We start from the raw sequence: 25,324 nt of genomic DNA, 5'->3' as shown, positions 1-25,324 counted from the left end.
CGGCGGGTGGTGTCCATGGAAACCGAGCGCACGCGGAGCGCCGCCCTCTTTCCCGCCGGATAGCCGCTGCCGCCATGATGCTGCTGGGCCGCGGGCTGGACGCCAGGTAACGGGGCGGCGAGGGGCTGGGGAGGCCCCGGCGTGCCGCCGCCTCGGCGCCTGTTGCGGGTCTCTGCCCGTCCTCCGGAGGGCTGCTCTTGGGGGCCTGCGTGGCGGGGGCTGGCTGCGTCGCCTGGCCTTGCTGGGCAGGGGAGGAGGCCCTGTTTCAGTCAGGGTACCCGGGGAGTGGCGTGGGGGTCTGGGGGCGATGCGGGCCAAGTCCCCCTTACGGCAGCTAACCTCCCTAGGGGTGGGGGATCCGCCTCTGTTTTCCTCGGGTAAAGGCCGCAAAACTTTTCTAGGCTTAGTGTGCTATGCAGAGATGAAGTAAAGACTTGCCGATTTAATCGGGCCTCTCGCTGATAATTTTGTGGCCGCCTCTAAGTGGTCACAAATAATTAGGAGGGGAAAAAAAAAACTTTTCACACCCCCATCTAAGGAAATGTTATGTTTCATGTCCCAAAACTAAATATTATTTGCATGGGAGTACTGTGAGATAAAAACTGTAAAGTGGGTGAGGAAACGTACTTAAGGCTTCCCCCTGGGAGAGGAACACTTTCTGACATGAAGACCTTCCAATAAAATATGAAAGATGTACCTTTTACTGAAGATTTTATCAGATAGCATTAATTTTGAAAAACAACTTCATTAATACTTAATGAGACGCTTACTTTCCCACTCACTGGGTGAAACCTTTCCTATTCAAATGGTTCTATGCTCAAGCATGTCCTGGAGGACTGAACAACTTGGAATTTTTTTTTTCTTTGAACAAAATCTCTTTTGAACAGTCTTCTAGACTGCTTGCCATGAAGCAACACAACCGGGTTTTTGCCCGTAGCAGAACTTTGGCCTGAAATACTTTTCCTGAAGAGTTCCTGAAGAAAGGTGTTGAATTGACTGCATTGTTGTTTAGTCTTAATGTATTTAATTTCTTCCAATTTTTCTGTTTTTCATGTGTTGTGATATTAAGTCAATATTTAAATATTGGTCAGCATTTGGAGTTGGGATAGCTTAAGGATATGAAGGAAGTCTTTGTTTCTGTCCCTCACCAAGACAGTGGTACGAGTGAATTCTTTTGCTGACAATTCCAGCACTTCACGTGAATCACCTCATGTAGACTATGGAGACTTTTTAGGACCCAGTATCTGGCAGTTACTGTTAGCTAAGTTGTCCTATAGTTGATTCAGTCAGATCAACAACAGCTGGCATGAATTCACTGATACTGATTTGGTTTAATAGTATCACTGAAGCAGAACTAAAGCAAGACCGTCAAAAGATGTAGGAATAGGAAAGCAAAATATCAAGGGAAATATATTAATTAAAAATTCAGAATGAGTTATCTAGATCATTAATAATGAAACATACAGGCATTTGGTTCAAATTAAAAAAAATGAATTAAATTAATATAATTAAAAAGAAAATAATTTGTTGGTGTGATTAACGTCCTTTCTGTGTTTTTAGAGTTTTCACCTCTATGCTCGTGTCCATTCACTTTTCTTCTCTAATTCTCAGGGATCTTTGTCCTCTGTAGTGCTGACCAGGAGCAGTTTGGTACCTGTTCACAATTTAAAGAACATTTAATACCTTTACAGATTTTTCCTTCTACTACCTAATTTCTCCAACCATTGACTTGTCGGTTTAGATTGCAGACTCTTGCAGGAAGCTGTATGACCCAGTCTTGTTTGAGACCTGCAGGTGTTACCACTATGTTAGTAATTAATACCAACAGTAATAGTGAGCTTTGGCTTAACCACAGGAAGAAAACTTCCAAGCTGATTTCTGCGATTTGGGTTTTCCTCTATTGGATCTTTAAGTATAAATCCTGCTTGTTTGTTTGTTATTCATTCATAAATAAGCACATATTACATCAGACTGTTACAACATTATCTTTTTAAGAATCGATTGCTGTTTTGCACTGAAATGAGATGTCCAAATCATGTATAAATTATTAATGGTATAATTATATAATTTTTCTTCTGTATGTGTTGTAAACATTTGTCCCCTTCTTAGCTTTTCACTTATTTTTCTTTGGTATCCAGGGACAATCAGACTAGACAAATACAAGATGCTGTTTCAAACGTGGAAAAACATTTTGGTGAATTGTGCCAAATATTTGCTGGATATGTACGTAAAACTGCCAGACTACGAGACAAAGCAGATCTTCTAGTAAATGAAATATATGCATATGCAGCTACAGAGACACCAAACTTAAAAGTTGGACTGAAAAACTTTGCAGATGAATTTTCCAGACTTCAGGATTATCGCCAGGCAGAGGTACAAAATCAAAGCTGTACATGTTGTGTTTGCCATCTGAACTTTTCAGTTACTTATCTGTGATTAAAAGGGAAAAGATATACTCTGCAATCATGAGAGAAACATAGGATAAAACACTTTTAAATGTATTAGTGGCAGAGCAGGATAGGCTGCCAAAGCATTCATCATTTACTCTGCTAATGACATAGTGAAAACTGCCTGTGATTAGTCCTGTTGAAGTCAGTGAAACTATCCGTATGAGCACTCACAGAATTTGAGACAGAGCAAGTCTTTTATTGGTCTTAGGCTTTGGATTATGATTTATGGTTAATAAAGTGTTCTTTTAGTTTTGTGACTTGAGTTGTCTAGCACCAGCTGAGTTAAAATCAGTCATTTTCCTTTTGCTGAGTCTGTTATCAGAAGCAGTATGGAAGAGAATACTAACCAGAAACCTTCACTGGGCACTGGCAGCCCCTCTGAGGTACTATCAGGGACCACTGTAGATTTCATAAGTCTGTAGTTCAACACTAAAAGTACAAACTTGATCTGGACCACGTGTGACAATATAGTCACATTTCTGCTAGGTAAGTGAGAGTGTAAAGAAAGGTGGTTATGCCACTTACACACCTATGCGCGGGGCCAGTCAAACCGTAACTTATGATCCAGAATTCCAAATGCTGAGATTTAAGAAAAAATAAATTTGTTCACATGTACTGAGACTAGTTTTTGGAGTACATATCTATTCTTTCAGTAAGGCATAGAAAATTCCCGTCTACAGTTTTGAAAAGCTAAGAACCATTATAATTTAAAAAAGAGACTGAAGTAGTTGACATTCTTGATGTTTTCAGATAGGACTTTTTTTTTTTTTAAAAGAAGCATTGCAAGTCATCTTTCTATATTAACGAGGTAGAAAAGAAAACCTTTTAAAAGAAGGTATTCTATGAGGTGTCTAGTCTACTAAGTAGAGGGTTTGAAAAACAAGAAATACACATGGATCTTTAACAATTTATTTAGGGCCAGATTTTTAAGAAGTAATAAGAAATCCAAGGGTGTAGATAGTGTGATTTTTATTTTTTTTCCATGAGCTCTTATGCATCTGGCTCCAGCTGAGCCACACATAGGTCCTTATGCTTCAATTGATGTAATAGCAATTTATCCCTCTGTTAATGGGCGTAAATTTATATTATGGCCAAAGGTGTATGTGAGGTCAGACTACATGATATCTCTGTCCGTTTTCACCTTTGAACTATGAATCTGTAATTCTGAGGTATCTATGTAACAACTTGAGTTTTGCTTCTTTCAATTTTTATGTGTGTTTTTAAAACCTGACATTTGGCCTACATCCTCCTACCACGCGTGTCCCCAAACCACCACTGCCCTTTGAAGGAGAAAAGGCAGAAGCAGCAAAGGAAAAGAGAAGCTTTTAGCCTTTAAATCAAGTTCTCCTTTGCTCATGAAAACCAAATAGATAATCTCAGCTTTATTTCTTTTGGGCATCAGGTTAGTTAACAGTTTTCATATATATTGACAATGTGGGCAAGAGAAAATGAGCTTATAAGGGTTATCGATTTCTGGTCTTCAGCTGCAGTGCTAGATATATAAATGCTGAGGTGTGAGGTACTTCCACAACATGTAGAAGGGTTAAGTAAGAAAGACGGGCAGGTTATTTGGTATATCTGTATCACGTGCTTCATTTAGAGCCTTACTGCCCTATTCCATTCTATTCTGTTGATAGTTTAAGTGAAATTGTTTGACAGTGTACTGGTAGAGTGTAGTAAAGGCGAAATGTTTGCTCAGTTGGCATAGATTTTGGCTGACTGGTGACTGCCAGTTAAGAGGGGAGTGTAATGTCTATCCCTTCCTAGTAGAGGTATGCACCTTGTCCTAATTTAGACATAACAGCGATGGGCCAGATGACTCACTGGTCCAAAGTCATCGGCAGCTTATGCTGGGGCCACTCGGGCAGTATTGTCAGTTTTGACAAGCAGGCAGGTCTTATCCTATTGCCTGTCTGACCATATGTAGCTGTTTTTCTAACGAGGAGAACTGAAACTTGGCCTCAAGTTGCGCCAGGGGAGGTTTAGATTGGACATGGGGAAAAATTTCTTTACTGAAAGAGTGGTTAAACATTGGAACAGGCTGCCCAGGGAAGTGGTTGAGTCCCCATCCCTGGAGGTATTTAAAAGACGAGTAGATGAGGCATTTAGGGACATGGTTTAGTGGGTGGTGGTGTTGGGTTGATGGTTGGACTCGATGATCTTAGAGGTCTTTTCCAACCTCAATGATTCTATGATTCTATGAAACAAAAATTCAGGTGCACTCATCTGTGAGAGCATTCATGCATTTTACACAACCTGTTGTTGGTATTTTTAATATTTTCAGTACCTACGATGCTGTTTCCATTATTTTTAAGAACAGAAGTGTTGCGGTTCGTACAGTATGTTTGATAGCAAGGATGTCTTAGTCCATAATCAATCAACAAGTGTAGAGTAAATACATTGATCTTTAACTTTAGATAGAAAGCTACAGATCTCCAAGATGCAGTGTTTTAGTACTCAATTGTTAGAATCTCCGTGTTTTATTTATCGTGATGTATTGCCCATGAAGAAAAAGGAATTCCACTAGAAATCAGCTTGAGCTCCTCAAAATATAAATGATTTTTATAACTGGTTAATTTAATTGAGACTGTTTTTTGCAATATTTTTAAAACCTCCATCCTGCTATATTTTCAGCATATATGGGCTAAATTCCTAATGAGTCACTAGTAAATTAATTGTTTCCTGTTTCTGCACACCATAGATGTGGATGATTTTAGTGACCTTGTGATTTCTCTTGTAGGTTGACAGGCTTGAAGCCAAGGTTGTTGAACCTCTGAAAAGTTACGGGACCATAGTGAAACTTAAAAGGGTAGGTTAAACACCTCTTTTCTCACAAGGTACATTTTGATGTTCTGGCCACTCAGTTGAAAACTTCTGCTTTACAGGGGGGAGTGGTTCTGATTTTTCATATTGCAGTAATCGGTCTAACTAAATTATATAGTAATACATCTGAATTGAAGCTACATATATGTTGGAGGAATCCCTGAATCCCTCTCTGTCCTGCAAAGTCATCAGGATGACCTAAAGATACACAAAAAACTGAGGTCTCTTTATTCACTATATTCTGGAAACAGTGTATACAGGGGTTTCAAATATTCCCACAAAGTATCTGTAAATTTCTTTTCTCGAGGAGGGATAAGCTTGAGCAAGTAAATTTTAATAAGCAGATACTAGTTTATAGGATGAAATTAGTTCTTCGTAAAACTTATATATTACATAGGGGATACCTTTGTCCTGTAAACTCAAATCTGTAATTGATGTATATATCTATCATAATCTATATAAATCAAAAGGTAAAATGATCTTTATTTGATGGTATTTTACATACAAAAATCTTACAGCGTGTTCATCATGGTTAATTTGAGTACATTGTGGCATTGCATCTCAAACTAGCATTTTTCATATGTTTTTGTTCTTGTATCTTTTCAATACGGTGGACAACCGAGTACAGTGTTTGGAGCGTAACTACACAGCTATCTCACTTGGTTGTTAGAGAAACAATTATGAAGGAAATGCATCCTGCACTTGAGTGGTACTACATGTGGTAGTCCTTAGCAGAGTTGTAGGCTACAGAGCCTGTATCCTAGAATTTGGTATCTTAACAGTCACTCTGAAACCCAGTTTGTGAGACCTAGAACTAACTGAGTATTCCATAGGATATAAACGTTGAGGGTGGAAGGCAAGTTTCATGTGTTTGTGGCAGTAGCGTTGCTGAGGAGACGCAGAGCTGTACAGCAGTGCCTGGGGCTTCTGAAGCATTGAAGATACTGTCTTGAGGTGCACTGCCACTGATAGCCAGTAAATGCTGAGAACAGAAGCAACTGAAGCCGGGTCATCCCTCTCAACAGTGAATGGCATTTCCTGTTGTCTTTGCCTTTCAGAATGCCAGAAAGCATTACATAATGTTTATCTTAGCTACAGTGAGGAGTACAAGAGCATTCTTAACTGTAGATGGGATTAACTATTTTATCAATGTACCTTTGAACTAAAGAGAGACTTCACTACAGATGTAGGCCATTAAATGATTTTATTTTTTCCCCCCTGCCCGTTACCATAAACCTTGGTTAAAAATTCAGCTGTCTGGTCTTCCGTTATCATCTCTAAACACTGGGACATTTCTAGTGAAAAAGGAAGTTTTGTTACTTCCTGTAAAGCTGGCACAGGGTGCTAGCTGTAGGACTGCTTTACCTGTAACTACATTAGCTGATTAAGTAAAACCAGACAGAATATGTTTGGGTTTTTTTTACAAAGGGGTTGTTCTCACTGCTACTTACTGGATCTGTTCCAGGGTGTACACAAACTATTTTTGTGCTGTATCTAAAAAGAACTGTTGCTATTTCTGTGGGGTAAGACATCAATGTCCTGTGATACTAAATGCTTTAAAGAAGCCCAGGTCAATGAGAATAATGTTGCCCTTTAACTGCTGATGCAATAAAATTGTTTCATTCACATGTCCTGGCTTACTACGCTGAGTAGCTCTCTGGGGCAGGATTTGGCAGCTTCAGTGGAAGCTAGTATAATATTCTTGTCCTGTAATGCAGCTTAAATGTAGGATTTTAGGATTTCTTTCTGTTTCATTGTTCTACATATCAATCTTTACTTTTCTGCTTTTTGGCAACTCTGTTCCTGGTTCCTTTTCTTCATATAAAACAGGACATCATAAAACCAAGGTGATCCACCTGCAGAAGAAAGGACTGGTTTGCTTTAATAACTTCCGTGACTAAAGCAGGTAACAGTACAGTGATGAGGATCTGCCAGCTCATTGTCTGTTGGAAGGACTGTAGCTATACTTCTGTATGGTTTGAAATTAGATGGCTGACCAGAGTTCTTACGTGTGACTTGAATTCATAGTTGAAAGCCAGAGGGACTATGAATAATTTTATATTCTCTGTACCTGTCCTTTATCTCACTGGCTATTCCATTCCATTTCTCCTTGGGTGTAATTAAAGCATATTTTCCAAAAACATATCAAATCTTGGTCTGAAGACACTGGAGGGGAATGTAGGACTGTTTGTAGTAGTTAGTGGTTAGTTGATGTTTGTGGTGTTTTGTTTTAAATGAAAGACCTCACCTAATCTTTGGTTCTTGTTATATGTTCCACTGAGATTAAAGAGCTCTGTGATGCTCTGTTTTTTTTTTCTGGTTGAAGGTATTTAGATGCTAGTAAAACCCATGTTTCATTCTTTTCAGTTAGCTAATAATGTAGACCTTAATTCTTTCACCATAATGGCATTTTCCCCAGCTTTTGAATATTTTTTAAATGGGTTTTTTTCTGCATCCTTTTCAGTTTTTCAACATCCTAGACAAAATGTGTTTGTAACTGTGCCCTACCTTTGTATATCCAAAACTTGTATATAGCTCCACCACTATAGCCACAGTAGCACCAAATCTTTGTCAGGCTTTGGCTAGCAGAGAAGTATGCTTGATGGCTGTTGTTGCTACAGAGAACAGAGGTAGAGAAGGGAATAGTGCAGTCCCTGTAGGTATTTCCAAAGTCGCTATGTGCTAGAAAGAAAATACGGAATTTTACAATGGTAACTCTAGTGGTTTCCTTAGCATTCTCAAGTATACTTTGCATGAAGGTCAGAACCCTTTCAGCCACAGTGCTAAATCTGATTGACTGTTTTAAATGGGCCTATAAAGTCAGTGCTGTTACAGGGCCTAGTCATCACATAACACTAAACATGCAGCTGTTAACATTAGATACAAAATTGCTTTGTTCTATGGCAAAAATAAATATGTTTTTCTCTTCTCTTTCTCTACCTTTAATTTAAAATTTAAAATGTAAAGCAATAAATGTTTTTTCTATTATTGCTTTTCTTGCAGCCACATGGTTTTCATAAAGGAGAAAGCCCTTTCCAGCAGTCTTTCAGGTGGCCTTAAAGGTGGTGTAAATTCCCTTTTGAAGGAACAGCAGCAAAATTAGTGTTGATGGGCTAAAGATGCAATTGTTTTTATTATCAGAAACCAGCTCTGTGTCCCTAAAGTTGAAGCAAAATGACAGTCATATACATAAGGACATACAAACAGACAGTAAGGATAGAAACAACGAAGAAACTGCATGTTTTAATCCTGACCTCATGTACAGACTCATTGAAGAAACACAGCACTCTGAAACTTGGCACGCTTGTGGTTGTCATTGACTAGTGATCTGGTCACAGGATCACAGAACTTTTTGTAAGAGAGACATTCTTGGTTGCATGTCTTTGTGGGTGAAGGAGACCTACAACCATGTTAAAATTCTGAAATCCAGGGAAGGAGCACAGACAACTTCCCAAGATTATAGTTTTTAATAGCTTTAATCCACTCCATTCTGGAGTGGTAGATAAATGGGAACTGGTCTTTTTAGAGGAAATGATGGTTTGAAATGCATGCCCAACTCCTGCCTCAGATTTTGTTAGACTGATTCCTTTGGGCTGTATTTCTGCTTGTTCTAAGGTACTGCTCCTTTAAATTAGAGCCATCAAAATTAATGTCATTTCCCATAGCTGGGTCAATGGAGTGATAAATATCTGACTGACAATTTTAGATTCCATGTATGCCAAACTATTTGCAAAACACAGTTTTATAGCATGAACAAGAATTTGAGAGTGGTATGTAAACGTTCCTAAATTGTCACAGATCTTCCTAGAAGTACATCCTACTTCTGCTTTGGAAATGAGGAGCAAAAATATTTATCAACAGTTTCTGCCTTGTCTAGATCAATAAGTTTCATCTTCTCCAATGACATCATTACTAGGATGTATTTTGTTCCAAATGTATTTACACACCTTACTAACTGCATATATAAATATGCAGTTTAACCCTTTCAGCCATGGATTTTCTATGGTACCTTAAGCTCTGTGTAGCAGTTTTTTGTTCTTCAGTAACTTCTGATTGGTACTGACTGCTGCCTGTTTTGTTTTTTTCTTACTGTTTTATTTGGTGCCACTTCTTATTTCTAAATGCCACCTTTATGCCATTGCTAAACCTGGAATGTGCCTGTCTTACTGCTTTGGGGATCTCAGCTTTTGACCATCTACTGTACTGTTCATGAAAAGCCGTAAATATCTTTTTCTTTTTTCCCCCACATTCTAAATTATAGTGTGTGCTGCAGAGACTTCTGCAAGGTGCTAAACTCTCTTGGTCCCCATTGACTTCTCTTTCAGGGGATCATTTAACAGGCTGAGATCAGTAAAATCTGGTTTTGTTTAAAGCAGAAGTTTTGTTCATGTTTTCTAGGCAATGCATCTATGAAGAAAAGTGCATTTTGTGTTATCCTAGATCTATTTCAAACATGCCTAAAACATTTTATTTCCAGGATGATCTTAAAGCAACTTTAACAGCAAAGAACCGAGAAGCCAAGCAATTATCTCAACTGGAAAAGACACGTCAGCGGAATCCATCAGATCGACACATTATTGTATCCTGTATTTCTAATGGCTATAAGAAATATTTTTAAAATTTCTCAGGAATTAAACTATTGTGTTTAGAAAGTGATAAGAGAAAAATGCTCTTTAGAGGGACTGCTTCCTATGTTGATGCTGAATCTTTTCTTAAACTTTATGATGAATTACAGCTTATAATAGCTGCTTTGTTACTCCCTATTTGATTGAAAAGAAACTACAAAGTATTTGATATGTTTATGCAAGAGAGGTAGGCATTTGGAGGCATCTAGGAATTTGGAGGTTTTTGAAAATAAGTGTAATCAGACAACTCCTCTTTTACTTCTGTGGATTTTTTGGTTTATTGTTTTTCTCCCTGTCATTTTGGTGGTGGTTGTGCTTCCTTGTACCTAGATGAGGTATAAGTTTCTTCCATCTCACAGTTCCATAAGCTGTGAGATGAAGTGTGAAAGGAAAAGTTGTTACTCGGTTAGTAGAATACTCAGCCAGACTACTCTTCCTTTCAAAAGACCAGTGACCCTCCCCAGTATACTGTTCTGTATCACAGAGGGAAAAATTAAGCTTCCACAGAATTTCCATTAAAATCTCATTGAAGTTTCAAATTCTGAAGGAGTCGGAATCTAGGTCTAGGAAATGCCAAAATAAAGGATCACGGCAATCCTACTTCAGTCCCTTTATGCCTATGTATTATGATACAGCATTTAAGTTCATGATGATATGCTGTTTGTTTTCTCTTACACTCTAGCATTGGACTCAGGAGTGAAACAGTCCTATTCTTTGTAAGATTTCATCAACTTTATTTCAGAAATTAGGATATTTCTAGTGACTGGGGCATGGGACTGCAGAAAGAGCGACAATGACTGTGATGGTCAAATGCCACCAAGGAGAATTAAATTTTATTTTTGTCTCTGCCAAAGAATTCCCATTTAATATTAATCAAATCAGTTAAATCAAGTGATGACTAGAGTTCGTCATGTAATAAAGACATGAGGTTAGAACTTGAGCTGTGATGCAGAGTTCTCTTCCATTAGAATTAAGGGAGTAAATGATAACAGTGAGCTATTCTCCCCAAAGGGAGACTGGTCCCATTTTTCTCCCTCTTCGCTAATTCCCAGTTGATTTCATGGGTATATCGCTGGCACCTAGCTTGTTTCTTCTTGTCTCTTTGCTAAGCTACTCCCAAATACCCTTCTGTGGCTTAGCTTCTTGTAACACCTGTGTTTTCTGTACTTAAGACTTTGCCTGAAGAGTTATTAAATCTCAATACAGTCTGGTTTTGCATATGGCCAAAGGCACCAAACGCTACATATTTGCATTTTAAAGTGATCAACACAAAACGCATAAAAAGTATTGGGAGCAGGAATATGTTCATTTGCTTTTGAGGATGTATGCAGGTCAGCTTTTAGGTCTGAGAGAGGCTGCACCTTGTTTGTTAGCACGGCTGTTAGGCTCCAGCAGTGGTTCTCTTATTCTTGAGCAACTGTGATGTTTCAGCAGCTAACAACTTTGGCCACAGATAGCAAAGGATCTGTACTCACGCCCAGATTTCAAGTCCATCTTATAAAATGTGGGGGTAGTACAGCTTTGAAAATAAAACCTTACCAGTTTTTTTTTTAATATAAAAATGCATTTTTTTAAAATCAAAATTGATTTTTTTTTTCCTGAAATGGTCTACCTAGGTTGTCTGATTTTTTATTTTTATGGTTTTTTAATAAATAAATAACCAAACCCTCAGTCCAAGACAAACAGCTGTCCTGAAATATTTTGGCCTGGATACTTGAATTCTAGCAAAGCTATAACAAACTGTAAGTAATGTCTTACAGCAGGACGCTTCAGACAAGATAATAATAGCACCCTCCAAGTATACAGAAGTTTTGAAATATCTGAGGTAAATACTTCACAATATATTAAAAGTAGAAGTGAAAACAGATACTTTTATGAATAGTGATTGTTGTTTTGCCATTTTTCCTTTACTAATATTTCCAGTCACAGGTGAGTGTTTCAGAAGAGAAAATATCAAACTGCTGTTGTGCAAACTATGCAGGTTCTGCAAGTTTAGACATTTCACTCTACAACAAACAAAATTCCTTTCCCAATGCATCTGCGCACAAAATCTGGCCAGTCTATTCAAGATGGATTGAGATGTATTTGATTATCATAGAAATAACATACTGTATTTGTATGTGTAATGGCTGCTTATGCATAACTGCTGCCTTCATTTACAGAGAGTGACTGATTGTAATAATTGAGAATATACAAAACGTCTTTTCTTACGCTGTTTTCCTCCTGTGTTTTGGGCAAAATCAAGAAAGGGAGATGAACATGTGACTTTGTGTACTACTAAAGATCATTACCAATGTTGTTTGCCCAGTAATGGCAGAATTGTGTCTATGACTTTAAGCCGTTTTTGTAAGGAGATTGTTTCAAATTCATAATCCTGTAATATAAGGTTATCAGATTTTAATCAAAGAAAAAGAAGGGACAGAGCATGCCTTATGCCTTAGGGTTCCATATACATATAACACTAAAAGCTAGATTATGGGAACTGGGCCTGTGGTGTCTCCATTTATTAAAAAAACAAAAACAAACAAACAAAAAAACCCCTCCTCTAAGTTGCAGTGTTGTAGAAATGGGAAGAATCCTACGTCCTGATCGTAGGATACAATTACTTGATCCATATACTATTTCCAAAGCCCAGGACACAATAGATTCCTGATGATACTCACTTACAGAGCCTGTAAGTAAATACTGTCTTAGTCTATGATGTTTGACCAGTAATGTATGGAAAATAAAATAAATTTAGACCCAAATTTTGCAGTCTTCAAGTGCAAGCTCTTACATCTTTACATTGTTATTTTGGAATAGTACACAGTTCTCAGACTTTACTTAACCAGAATAGCTTCAATATCTTTCTTTAAATGGTAGTGTGTATTTTTATACAGTTCATAGTTACATCTAATTAAAATAATATCTAAAATGCTTTTTGTAGTAACAAAATAAGAAAAACTATATTTATGCATTAGTGATTGGTTGGTGTCTCCCCTTCCCAGTGCCCTATTGAAGATTTTTTTATAAAATATTTTAATAATATAAAAATACTAAAAATATAAAATACCTGAAATCCTTTTGGATCTTGTCATGGTTTAACCTCAGCTGGCAACTGAGCACCACCCAGCTGCTCGCTCACTGCCCCCACCCCAGTGGGATGGGGGAGAGAATCGGAAGAGTAAAAGTGAGAAAACTCGTGGGTTGAGATAAGACCAGTTTAATAATTGAAATAAAATAAAGTAAAATAATAATAATAGAAGAATATACAAAGCAAGTGATGCATGATGCAATTGCTCACCACCTGCTGACCGATGCCCAGCCAGACCTGAGCAGTGGTTGCTGTCCCCCAGCCAGCTTTCCCCCAGTTTATATACTGAGCATGACGTCATATGGTATGGAATATCCCTTTGGCCAGTTTGGGTCAGCTGTCCTGGCTGTGCCCCCTCCCAGCTTCTTGTGCACCTCCTCGCTGGCAGAGTATGGGAAGCTGGGAAGTCCTTGACTCTAGTGTAAGCGCTACTTAGCAACAACTAAAACATCAGTGTGTTACCACATTATTCTCCTGCTAAATCCAAAACACAGCACTATGCCAGCTACTAGGAAGAAAATTAACTCTATCCCAGCCAAAACCAGGACAGATCTAAAAATGATATTAACTCTAGTCTGCCAATTGAGATACTTAAGGGAGAATTGCATTAGTTCCAGCTGCTGTTCTATTGTCTATTTAAACAATTTATAAAAACTTAGGAAGATGTGGTTCAGCACATGACACTGGAAAAGATTCATTCTAGACCCAGCAGGCTGATCTGCACTTGAAAATAAAGGGTGCTCTAATCCACCACTCTGGCCTGTGCACTCCTGCCCTCTCCTTTACACGAGCTTAACAAAAAAAACTTAACTTTTCTGAAGGGTAAACCCTTGTGCTGGGTTAATTCCCTGAACCCAGTCACTGTGTCGTTAGCAGAGTGTCAGGGCTGGCTCAGTGGAATTAGCAGATGATTATTACAGAAAATGGATTAGGGCAGCACGACTTTCCTGACTGGCTGCAGCTAGTCATTTTTCATGTTTCAGATCAAAGTCACAACGGTGCAGAAGGCATCTTTATTTGTTTATTAAGCTACAAACAAATTTACAAATACAGTAACACAGATGTGTAGTATTTTGAAAACCCAGACATAAATGTTTTCATGGCAACTAGAGCAAATAGCTTTGTATCAAATACAGGACTAATTTCACCTTTGTGTTACTTTACCAGGCTGAAAGTGAATTGCAGAGAGCTTCACTGGATGCAACTCGAACAACTCGGCAATTAGAGGAAACCATTGATAATTTTGAGAAACAGAAAATAAAGGACATAAAAGTATGTGTGCTCACGTTTCAGTATATGACATCACATTTCATCTTGCATAGTAAAATTACTGTAGTTACTGTTTGGTAAGATTAGCAACATTTGTTACTAACTTAAGCCTACATAAATATATATCTTCTGGCATTCATGACTATTTCATAATCCAAATATCATGAACTTTGCAATTAAAAAATCAGTTCATTGATTCATACAGTTTATTGAATTCAGAATTTTCCTGTATCTGATTGTTTAGCATCTGCACCTTCCAACAGTTGCTGTATTCTATTTCACTGGTAGCTGCATTTGTTCATGGAACGATGTATGTGGATTATCAGCAAAATTAACAGAAACAGTGATAAATAAATAATATATTTATCCATGCTGAAATTTCTGTAGGTTACTGCAGTTAAAAGTTTTACTGATGCAGAAAGCACAAAATGTTCAGTGACTGCAAGTATTCAAAGCTTTCATTTCTCTCTTAAAGTCAAACATTAAGTGGCTTAAGTCCCAAAGACTATAGTCACCGAAAAACACTTGCTTTGTGTGATCTCATATTCAATTATAAAATTGCTGGAGTGAGATACTTTTTTACTGGGGGGGGAAAAAAAGACAGACTAAACAGGAAAGAATGAAAGATGGTTGAAAAACCCAACCAAACCAACCAGTACTTGATGTTAGAGTAATATGAAAAAGATTGTGTGAGTTGGGAAGATGTCATCATTAAGTGCTTTTTTTATAGATAAAGAATATTTTATTATCTAAAATAAATATCTGTAAATTATAGATATGTATAGCATTTACAGGTCATTTGTCCCCAACCTGTTAAAAAAGATTGCCATCGATAAAGCAAAAATCCCCCGACTACATCTTGCAAATACGTATCGGGGAATATCAAGTGCATTTTCAGCATGCATTTTAGCATTTTATTTATTCCTAATGAGTCTCCGCTTCTCAAGCATTTACTTAGAATTTAGTATGAAATGACAACCACGTAAGTGACAGCCCAGCCAGCGTTTATGTTTAATTTCTAAAATTCAGGTCTGACTACTTAAAACTACTAGGTATCATGCAGTTATTTGTCTCATATAAATACCAAGTACAGAATTCAGTAATTTCTTGTATTTGAAGTGGAAATGTACTGCATTAAGAAGACCTTTGTTTTCATTTGCTTTTAGAACATATTTTCTGAATTTATAACTATTGAAATGTTATTCCATGGGAAAGCTTTAGAGATATATACTGCTGCCTACCAAAATATCCAAAATATTGATGAAAACGAAGATTTAGAGGTAAGAGTGATTAAGATTTGCTTTTCAATTTACTTACTACATAAAAACAGTTTTCACACTTTGGGGCCATACATGTCCCAGGCAGAAAATGCAACATAGGTTTCAGGTTCCCAGAACAAACTTCTTATATATACCGAGCCCTTTTTTGCACTTCTCCAGCAAGAGCATGCAGGTTTATAAGCTCAGAGATTTTAAAAACAGCGAACAACTGCAGTGGCAATCTAATCTTTCCCACAAAATACAGATAAGAGACTTTTCCTAAATTAACTGCCACTCCAAGCTCAGCTAATCATAGTTCTTAAAGAACACCTCTGCAGTGAATCTCGCTGTGAAGATGCACAGTAAGAGAAAATCTTACGCTGCTCTGATAAGATGTTCTGAAGACTGATTACTTCATTACAAATCTCTCTCTTCTTTCTATTCTGAGTTTTGTTTGCTTGTTTTCATCTTCCAGTCATTGTTTTTTATTAGGCTGTTCTAGAATTAAGAGACATTTGTTACCAAATTGCTTTTTTTGCCTTGTGGCAGTTACAGCTTCCTTTCAAGTCACCCTTTCTGTTCTCCTTGAGTTATAGTCTCTTTTTTCCCAAGACGTGTTTTTCAGTCCTTTATTTATTCTTGCAGTTCTTCTGGATGTTGAGCCTTTAAACTTACTATCATTGAAATGTATGTTGTGTATATGTGTTCAGCTTGTCAAGAAAAGTTGGATCATTTTTGGTCTTTGTTTGTAAATCTTACCAGTCCTAATTTTATTTCTTCTATGACATAGCTCAGGACCAAGGATGGCAGTATTCAGTTAGCGCAAGACATACAAAATCATGATTCTTCAGTGACAGTCCCATTTGAGACTACTTGGTATTTTTACTTCATTTAAACTACGCCATGGCAATTTTGTACTATTCTAGTTTCACAATTAAAATGTCATATGGCACCAATTCAAAAATATCCTTTAAGTCAATACTTTATCTTTCACAACCAGATTTCTAATCTCATTTTAAATTTCCTGTTAATTGGACAATATTTACTTTTCATAAAAATATTGACTGACCATAATTCTACCATCTTCTTTGACTTTATTAATAAAGTCTTGCACGAATAGCTTTATTATATTTAATATCAGGCTGTTAGTCTTACAATTTACTCTTTTTGGCTATTGGAAAGAACTTGTAAATATAATGGATATTACAGTCTCCCCATATTCTAAGGGTTTTCCCAAATTTTCTTGAGCTGCACATCTCCTGAACATTACAGATAAAATTTCTCTGATGCAGCTGTGAGTGGCAGCAAGGATTTGCTTGTGAAGGGGCTAAGAGTTCATCTCTCCAAGAAATGGAGAGCCTGAAGGGAGTTGCTGGGGTTCATACCTCTACGTTAGCCTGAAACCCAGCTACGTATGCTGGTGGGAAACCATTGCAGTTTTCCACTTGTAAATCCCCTCAGATCTCTGAAGAATGTTTACTTGGACCACGTAAGTGTGTTGGTATGTCTCAGGTTGAGCAAGGAGGTTGTTTCAGCTAAAAGCGATCAATCCAAACTACCTCTCTAGAGCAGGTTTAATAGTCCAATGCTGCATTTTTGTTAGCTACAGTCTGGGCAATTGTTAGCTTGCAAGCTGTATCATGGCACCCAAATCACAGCTTTCTTCATTTGAACAGGTTTTTCGGAGCTCACTCTATCCACCAGACTATCAATCTCGCTTAGACATAGTTCGTGCAAATTCAAAGTCCCCCCTGCAAAGAACTGGCTCCTTAAAATCTTCATTGAGGACAGTACAGGTAAGAAAGAAAAATTAAATGCTAGATCACTGTATTAAAAGAATGTCTTAAGTAGAGCCTTAGCTAATGTACATGTACATGGATTCACTATCTTTACTCAGTTCAGGACAGTTACAAAGGTAAAGAGACTTCCAAGGGCATAAAGATCATATTGAGCTTTTAATAACGCAGCTTCTAAATATCATTTTTATTTGAGGAAAAACAAAATGAGCTTTTAAAGCTGTGTTGTTTACTTTTGAAAAATGCCATTTCCAGCGATACTATTTCTTTCATCATCAAACTGTGGCATCTTGCAGAGAAAAGATCTAGGAGCTTATTGGTAACAGAAGTGACCTTCTTTAAATAACACTTGCATGTTCTTACTCTCAGTATCCAGATTCTAGAGTGTGGATTCTCTACCAGATCCTAACTCAGACTAGTGATACCTCCTAGCAGCAGAGCAAACCCATGACCAACAGATCTTTCCTTTTATACTCTGAAAATTCAGAGCAGGTGAGGAAGAGGAGGATGATAAAAATAAGTGGAACATGGAGAAAGTGCCACTGCTTTTGAACCAGCTACCTTGCAAAAATCATTGACAGTTGTTTGCAGCAGTAAACTTGCAGACATTGCAAAATGGCTAAATTATTTTTTCTTTATTGCAGCCTTAGTCCTGTAACTAAGATGCTTCTTACCAGTGTTTCAGTTAAAGACAAAGATGGCCAAATTTAAAATGTACACATCCCACTTCTCTTCTTTGGATAGAATCATGCATTGATATTGTCATACTAAAAAGTTTTCTTGACTTCATACACACCATTACCCCTTCTCTGCTCTCAACACAGAAAGGATCCATTATTACAGTTGAGTTATTCTGTTGTTGAAAGTATGAGTCATGCCATCTGACGATAAAAGAACCCAGTGATTCAGTGCATGAAGACCAACCTTGACTTTGAATGTTGCCTGTCCTCTCTATCAAACAAGCAAATTTCACATTCAAGCTACTTCAGAAAATGTTTACCCATTCATTTTTTTGAAGACCAGAGGAAGCTGTCAAAAATCTGTTGCCATCTTCCTTGAGAACTTCCTGCGGTGCTGTAAAACTGTATCAAGGGTATAGAAGCATCTGTAATTACTTTGAGGTGCCACAGATAGCTATGTTTTGGACTCCCTTCAAAAAAACCGCAAAAAACACCAAAAAAACAGAAAACTGAATGTATGTACACTGATTTCTCTCAGAGATGGAGTGGAACTCCATTTTGACTAACTTGCAAGTTTACCTTGCTCCAGTAAGGTCCAGTCTACCTGGACTTCAGTAAGGCCTTTGACACTTTTTCCCACAGCACTCTCCTCGAGAAGCTGGCGGCTCACGGCTTAGACAGGTGTACTCTGCGCTGGGTAAAAAACTGGCTGGATGGCCGGGCCCAGAGAGTTGTGGTGAATGGAGTTAAATCCAGTTGGCAGCCGGTCACGAGCGGTGTTCCCCAGGGCTCAGTTTTGGGGCCAGTCTTGTTCAATATCTTTATCAATGATCTGGATGAGGGGATTGAGTGCACCCTCAGTTAAGTTTGCAGATGACACCAAGTTGGGCGGGAATGTTGATCTGCTCGAGGGTAGGAAGGCTCTGCAGAGGGACCTGGACAGGCTGGACCGATGGGCCGAGGCCAACTGTATGAGATTCAACAAGGCCAAGCGCCGGGTCCTGCACTTCGGCCACAACAACCCCATGCAATGCTACAGGTTTGGGGAAGAGTGGCTGGAAAGCTGCCTGGCAGAAAAGGACCTGGGGGTGTTGGTCGACAGCCGGCTGAACATGAGCCGGCAGTGTGCCCAGGCGGCCAAGAAGGCCAAGATTCTATTGGCATCCTGGCCTGTATCAGAAATAGTGTGGCCAGCAGGAGTAGGGAAGTGATCGTGCCCCTGTACTCGGCACTGGTGAGGCCGCACCTCGACTACTGTGTTCAGTTTTGGGCCCCTCACTACAAGAAGGATGTTGAGGTGCTGGAGCGCGTCCAGAGAAGGGCAACGAGGCTGGTGAGGGGTCTGGAGAACAAGTCTTATGAGGAGCGGCTGAGGGAACTGGGGTTGTTTAGCCTGGAGAAAAGGAGGCTGAGGGCAGACCTCATCGCTCTCTGCAACTACCTGAAAGGAGGTTGTAGCGAGGTCGATGTCGGTCTCTTCTCCCAAGTAACTAGTGATAGGACGAGAGGAAATGGCCTCAAGTTGCGGCAGGGGAGATTTAGATTGGACATGGGGAAAAATTTCTTTACTGAAAGAGTGGTTAAACATTGGAACAGGCTGCCCAGGGAAGTGGTTGAGTCCCCATCCCTGGAGGTATTTAAAAGATGTGTAGATGAGGCGCTTAGGGACATGGTTTAGTGGGCATGGTGGTGTTGGGTTGACGGTTGGACTCGATGATCTTAGAGGTCTCTTCCAACCTTAATGATTCTATGATTCTATGATTCTCCTAGACCTCTCTTTTACCTATAACTTCAGATGTTAACGTTCTCATAACCTCTCACTCGAATATCTGAAAAGAACGGGAAGTCATCTAGACCTAGAGGGAGAATGCAATACATCTCAAAATAATGTCATCTTACTGGGCTATGCAGTGTATCTGCAGAGGAGGATCACATGGCAGAAAAAAGGGGTGGAACACCCTGCTAATGCAGTCACTATAGGGCAGTAAAGAAGAAGCAGGCATCCTGTTCTGCGCACCCCACCACGCTGCCCTTTCTGATTCTGCAAATAGTATGTTGCATCAGGATCAGTACCTTGAGTTACACTAAGGGCTCTAATCTCTGGAACCCACCAAACATCTCACTAGCAAAAAATGCTGCATTCAGAAAAACCTTCAGGTGACTTGTTTTACCTTTCTGTGGATCTTTCACTGCCAACGTTTTCACAAGTCTGGTTTCATGCTACATAATAACTTACTGACCATAATGCAGTACTTTGGAATTTTCAGTTTAAAGCAGTATAAATAATATGGTAAGCAGTTCACAGAATCACACAGACTAAGACTACGGGGGGGGGGGGGATGGGACACAGAACACACGGACGATGGGACACAAACACTAACCTGTAGGCAGGGGGTGGGGCAGGAAGTCACTGCATACCAGATGGGATAAACTGTGCTGGTAACACAATACTTGTCTTTCAGAGGATTTAGCACATACCATCCCTGTATTTATTTCTGGTTCTGCGGACTGCCTTTCTGTAGTATTTCCATATTAAAAATCTGAAGTACTCCTTGAGCTTGATTCATTTTTTCACAAAGAGCTACCTCCTTTTAAAGTTCTGGTGCCTTCATGTGATGTCAAAGCAACATGATAATCTAAGTGTGGTCACACACTCGAGTGAATATTCTGGAAGGACTGCTGTATGCTAAATTATCAAAAGCAGGATTTTGCAAAGACCACTGATATTTTTGTGTCCATCTTAGTGCTTTTGTCCCTCAACTCTTTCCTCCCTTGACTTTCATAGTTGTTTTCAACTCGCGCTCGGACTAGCTGAAGCAATTGAGATGCTAGTTTCTCCATCCTACCTGCCAGACTTCATTTAGCAGACAGTACTAAAAAAACACAAGGAAAGGAGCAACGGACAATCCTGTTAGAAAGAATTAATGTCCCAAGCTGCACTGACAGTACAACAATAAGACTTGGATTTTTTCATTTCTATGCAATTAATATGATCAGGAGAGAAAACTATGCACCAGGAAAGCTGTTTTTCATAGGATGGCTCCCCATTATGAGAAAACCCCTTCAGGGGTTCAGGGCTTTTTTAAAACATGACTATTGCAGATACTTAGTTTTACGCAAGTTCTGAAAAGGCTATTTAAGTTTTCATGACAATCCTTTGTAAATCGCTTCGTTTTGCACTTTATTTGGCAATTTATCTTCAGCATTTCGTTTTACTGATTCAGGTTGGTATGCTGTATTTTAGACAGAACTATAGCAGAAGAGAATGACCTTTTCCAGATATTTTATATCAAACTTAACTATACAAGTTTTATCCACATGCATTTAATATAGCCAACTGTTTTGCACCTGCCCTCTAAGACAGCAAAGTATCATTTCAACCGTGGCTGAAAATGTCTGCATCCAGGTGTTCCAACACTGCCCGCTGCGTGTAAGACATGAGAATTGCCGTGCTTTCTGTAGCAGCACATGCAGTGAAACATGCAGCTTAACAGCTTAAGCAAGGACAGTCATCACCTATGTGCAAACTTAGAGAATTCATTTTCACACAAAATTGTTTATGATGAACAACAAATTATCAGATTCCATTAAATTTTTTAAATTAAATTATTTTTTCGCATTAAATAATCAAAAATTGAATTTTCAAGTACAGGTATGTTCTAGCTTTATGGCAAAATAACATGGATTTAAACTGCCCAATTTCCTTTATCACTTTCCTTACTCTGATCCAGTCTGGTTCTTACGTTAGCCATCTTACCACGACCTCACTGCCAACAGTGATAATATTTAATTTACTATGTAGTTAATTACAGCATGGTCAGAAGTACTTGAGTAGTGAGCAGAAAAAAGCCTTAAAGCCAAAATAGCACCTCTTATTTCAGGAAAGGGGAAAGCGGAGCTTTTATTCAGAAATATGACTGAAGTTCTGCTTAAGAATTTCAGATGCTCTTAACTAGAAAAAACTTGGAAAATTAGTCTATCCGTTGAAATGAAGCTACCTTAACAGGCTCAATCTGCAGCACTCCTTAATCTCCAATTACAAATCAGTGTCATTGTCTTTTTCTTCTTTCACAGAATGAAAGATTGCTGGTTTAGGCATTTAGACTCAAGTTAATCCAGCTTCATCCAATTATTAACTCCATTTTCTGTTACGTTCAGAGATTTCTAAGCAAGCATTTGCTTCAAGCTAAATTATGTGCTTTGTGAGCATCAACAAGACTAAGGATTTTTCTGCTTTCATTAGTTCAGTGATTGCAGTTTGCTTTATGCACACACAAAAATCTTTTGTTACATACATAGCTGTATGAATTATGAAATCTCAGAAGTCAATTTAATAACCAGCATTTAAGGACTTTTAAAATAGGGGGTTGTTTAAAAAAAAAAGGCAAGTTTTGTCTTCAATACTGAAGTTTTATTATATCACTGTATGTGAGAAAACTCAGAAAATATAGAGTTGCAGATGCCCTTAGAGAACTGCTGAACCTAAAATCATTTTTCAAAAGCATTCCAGATGAACTATCTTTGAGTTTAATGTTCCTTTTCTTATGGGGAAAGAAAAAAAAAATACATATATTCCACTTTAAATTGTAAATGTCGCATCTTCTGTGAAGAATCTGTCTTCAATAGGAATTAGATTGAGCCCTCATTAGAAAAAAGTATAGATGGCAGAATCTGTCAGATGAGATGAAAGCTTGGCAGCTGGCACTTGTTTTTAACATTTGATGAACCAAAATAGGACTACAGTATCATTCTGAAGGGCAAGCGCTGATGGGCAGGGAAAGAAGTTCATATATGAATCAAGACTCTTCTAGTAAAGTTCGTCTAATTTATTCTCAAAAACAGCTTAGAGCAGCCTAGTGTTGAGTTTTTCATTTAACTGAAGAGGTTTGATGTCTTCAAGGTAAGATTATGCCCTAATACTCATATTCAGCCTGCTGTCTCGACAGCTGACCCACAGAAAAACTGACTTACATCCTGTTGATTTTTAGCATTAATTCGATCAATGCATAGTTTTCCCTATCCTATAACAGTTCTCAGGACTACGGGGATTTTTTTTGGCTTTTAAAAATCATTACTGTATTTATATTCTGTGCCATATATCTTTCTGCTGGCATTGTGCATGTTACTAGAAGTTGAAGGGTTAAGGGATAGACAACTTCCCCCCTCCCCCTAAACGAAAAACCTGCAAGTATTTAGACTGGAAATGCCAGCAGAGAATTGTTTTTCTTTCAGGAGAACAAACACTTGATTTACTTTTGTTGGATTTTTGTTTTAGCAGATTTCCAACAGTATGCTAAGAAAAGATGAAGAGGAGGAGGAGGAGGAAGATGAAGATGAGGAAGAAGAGGAGGAGGAGGAATTAGATGCTACTAAGGAAGTGAGATAACAAAACTATTCTAAGAGCCTTATTTTTTGATTGGGGGAAAAAAAAGATTTCCCTTTACATAAAGGCTTTTGTGTGTTAGTCAAAAACTTCACTGGGGCTGTATTTTTAAAATTCCAACAGGAGCAAGAATTGGCCCTAATAGTAGAGTGCCAGAAACAAATGATCAGTTTCAAAGAATGGAACAGAATCTGCTGAAAATGGACAATTTCAGTAGCTAGAAAATTCAGTATTTAAATAGAATCCTGTATTATATTTGCATAGATGTTATACTGCAGTCACATTTGCTTAAACTTACATGATGAACAGTGTCCAAAAACTGCACGAAGCTGACAGGCAGTTACAAACGTAAGGGTTTGCTTGCTACTTTGCCAATGTATTACCTTATTTGCTCGCTACACACCTCTTGGATTTAGTAAGTCCTGTAGCTATACCTGGCATAATTGGTTTTATACATCCTAAAGTAACTGTAGTACTCAAGAAACCGATTACAGCAACAATCCTGTTACATTTCACTTTGTTACCCACCTTGGATGGCAGAAGGCAGGGTGAGGTGTATTGTTTTCTCATTCTCATTTTCCTCGGGCTTGACTAAGATGACTTTTGATTTCTTCACACATACAGAATGAACATTAACAAATAAGGACCTAGCCCAGTATCTACTTTTAATGCTGCTTTGCTTTTAAATAAAAGTGCCTTCATAATAAAACTAGTTGATATTTTATATAGTTGACATTTATTATATTAGTTGACATGCTGTATGTATAGTTCAACTTTCATGTGTTTAACTGGTTCATTCAGTTACTGATTCCATCAAACAGACAAGAAATTACACATTTTGAGTGTAATTTCTTATCCTGTTTGGAGATGGTGGTTATGCACGTTCACTTTTGAATAGCATACAATTGTCTGCCAGAAAGCTGCTACCATACTGTTTATCTCCAGCTTTAGTATCTGCTAAATGTAGAAACACGTTTAAATCTAGAATTTGAACTTGTAAGTGGGAAAAAAATCTGAAGTTATAACCAAATATTCTTTCAGTTAAGGAAATAAACCAGGAAGTGCATTTTTAATATTGACGCTGCCTTTGTCCACTGATGCGAAGTATGCAATGCATACTTGTTTCGACAGGTGGAAAAACAGGTTTTGCCAAAAATTAATGTGATGAAAATATAAGTGAAAATGTCACAATATAGGTTTCTGTTTGAAACCCAGAAAATAGTTTTACACCAGAATTACATACTATTGACATTGAACTACTGTTGACAAGGAGTAGAATACTAACGACCAAAACTTAAAAAGTATCTAGGTAACTAATCCCCATCTATTTCAGCGAGTAGGGCACTTCAATAAATATTAGTATCACAACATCAGAATTATGATGATCACCACTTTACCATTTCATATTCAGTAAAGTCATGTAATCCAAAACAGATGGTTAACTTCATGACTATGCCAGGTTTTTGTATAATACAGATATATGCAAATAGCAATTATTTCTGTACTATGCCTTGAAAAAGGAATTCTGAATAAAAAAGGAAGCAGTGCTTAGATTAATTCCCACTAAAAGATTAGTAGCTAGGGTACAGAAAGAGAATTTTTTATCTTCAGCAGCTTCAAATTCCTTCTCCTCCCCTACCTCAAAAAAAAAATCGACTTTAGGAATTACAGAAAAACTTACAGAAAGGGAGAAATATGGTGTTGGGCAACTTTGTCCTGCATATATGTCTTAAGTTTGCACGTTGGACAGAAATTGTGTGACCTCAAAACTACAGATGAAAAAGGTCACTGATTAATGTATTTTAAAGCCAGAAGAGGAATTTAGAATGTAATTACAAAATTAAATATTACCTAAAGATACTTCTGCAAAGATTTTTCTCATGGCATTAAGTGCTGACTGCAAGACTGACAGTACTCTGTTTGTTCATACATATTTTTGACTACTGACACGTAGATGATGCAGGCT

At 38.1% G+C, this 25,324-nt stretch overlaps 1 protein-coding gene across 1 annotated transcript; it reads left to right on the top strand.

Annotated features, from left to right (window-relative positions):
* CIBAR1 (CBY1 interacting BAR domain containing 1) lies at positions 1-24,082 on the top strand. The gene is given in 9 exon segments (XM_076329425.1): positions 1-42; positions 45-106; positions 2,139-2,373; positions 5,191-5,259; positions 9,751-9,852; positions 14,139-14,243; positions 15,407-15,520; positions 17,176-17,295; positions 23,251-24,082. Coding segments are annotated over 9 exon segments (945 nt in total). The 5' UTR covers positions 1-15; the 3' UTR covers positions 23,362-24,082.
* The last annotated feature ends 1,242 nt before the right edge of the window (positions 24,083-25,324 follow it).

The sequence above is a fragment of the Aptenodytes patagonicus genome, chromosome 2 (genome assembly GCF_965638725.1).
Source record: "Aptenodytes patagonicus chromosome 2, bAptPat1.pri.cur, whole genome shotgun sequence".
NCBI lineage: Eukaryota > Metazoa > Chordata > Aves > Sphenisciformes > Spheniscidae > Aptenodytes > Aptenodytes patagonicus.
The sequence above is the reverse complement of the archived record's forward strand: the minus strand, read 5'-3'. Positions and strand labels throughout refer to the sequence as shown.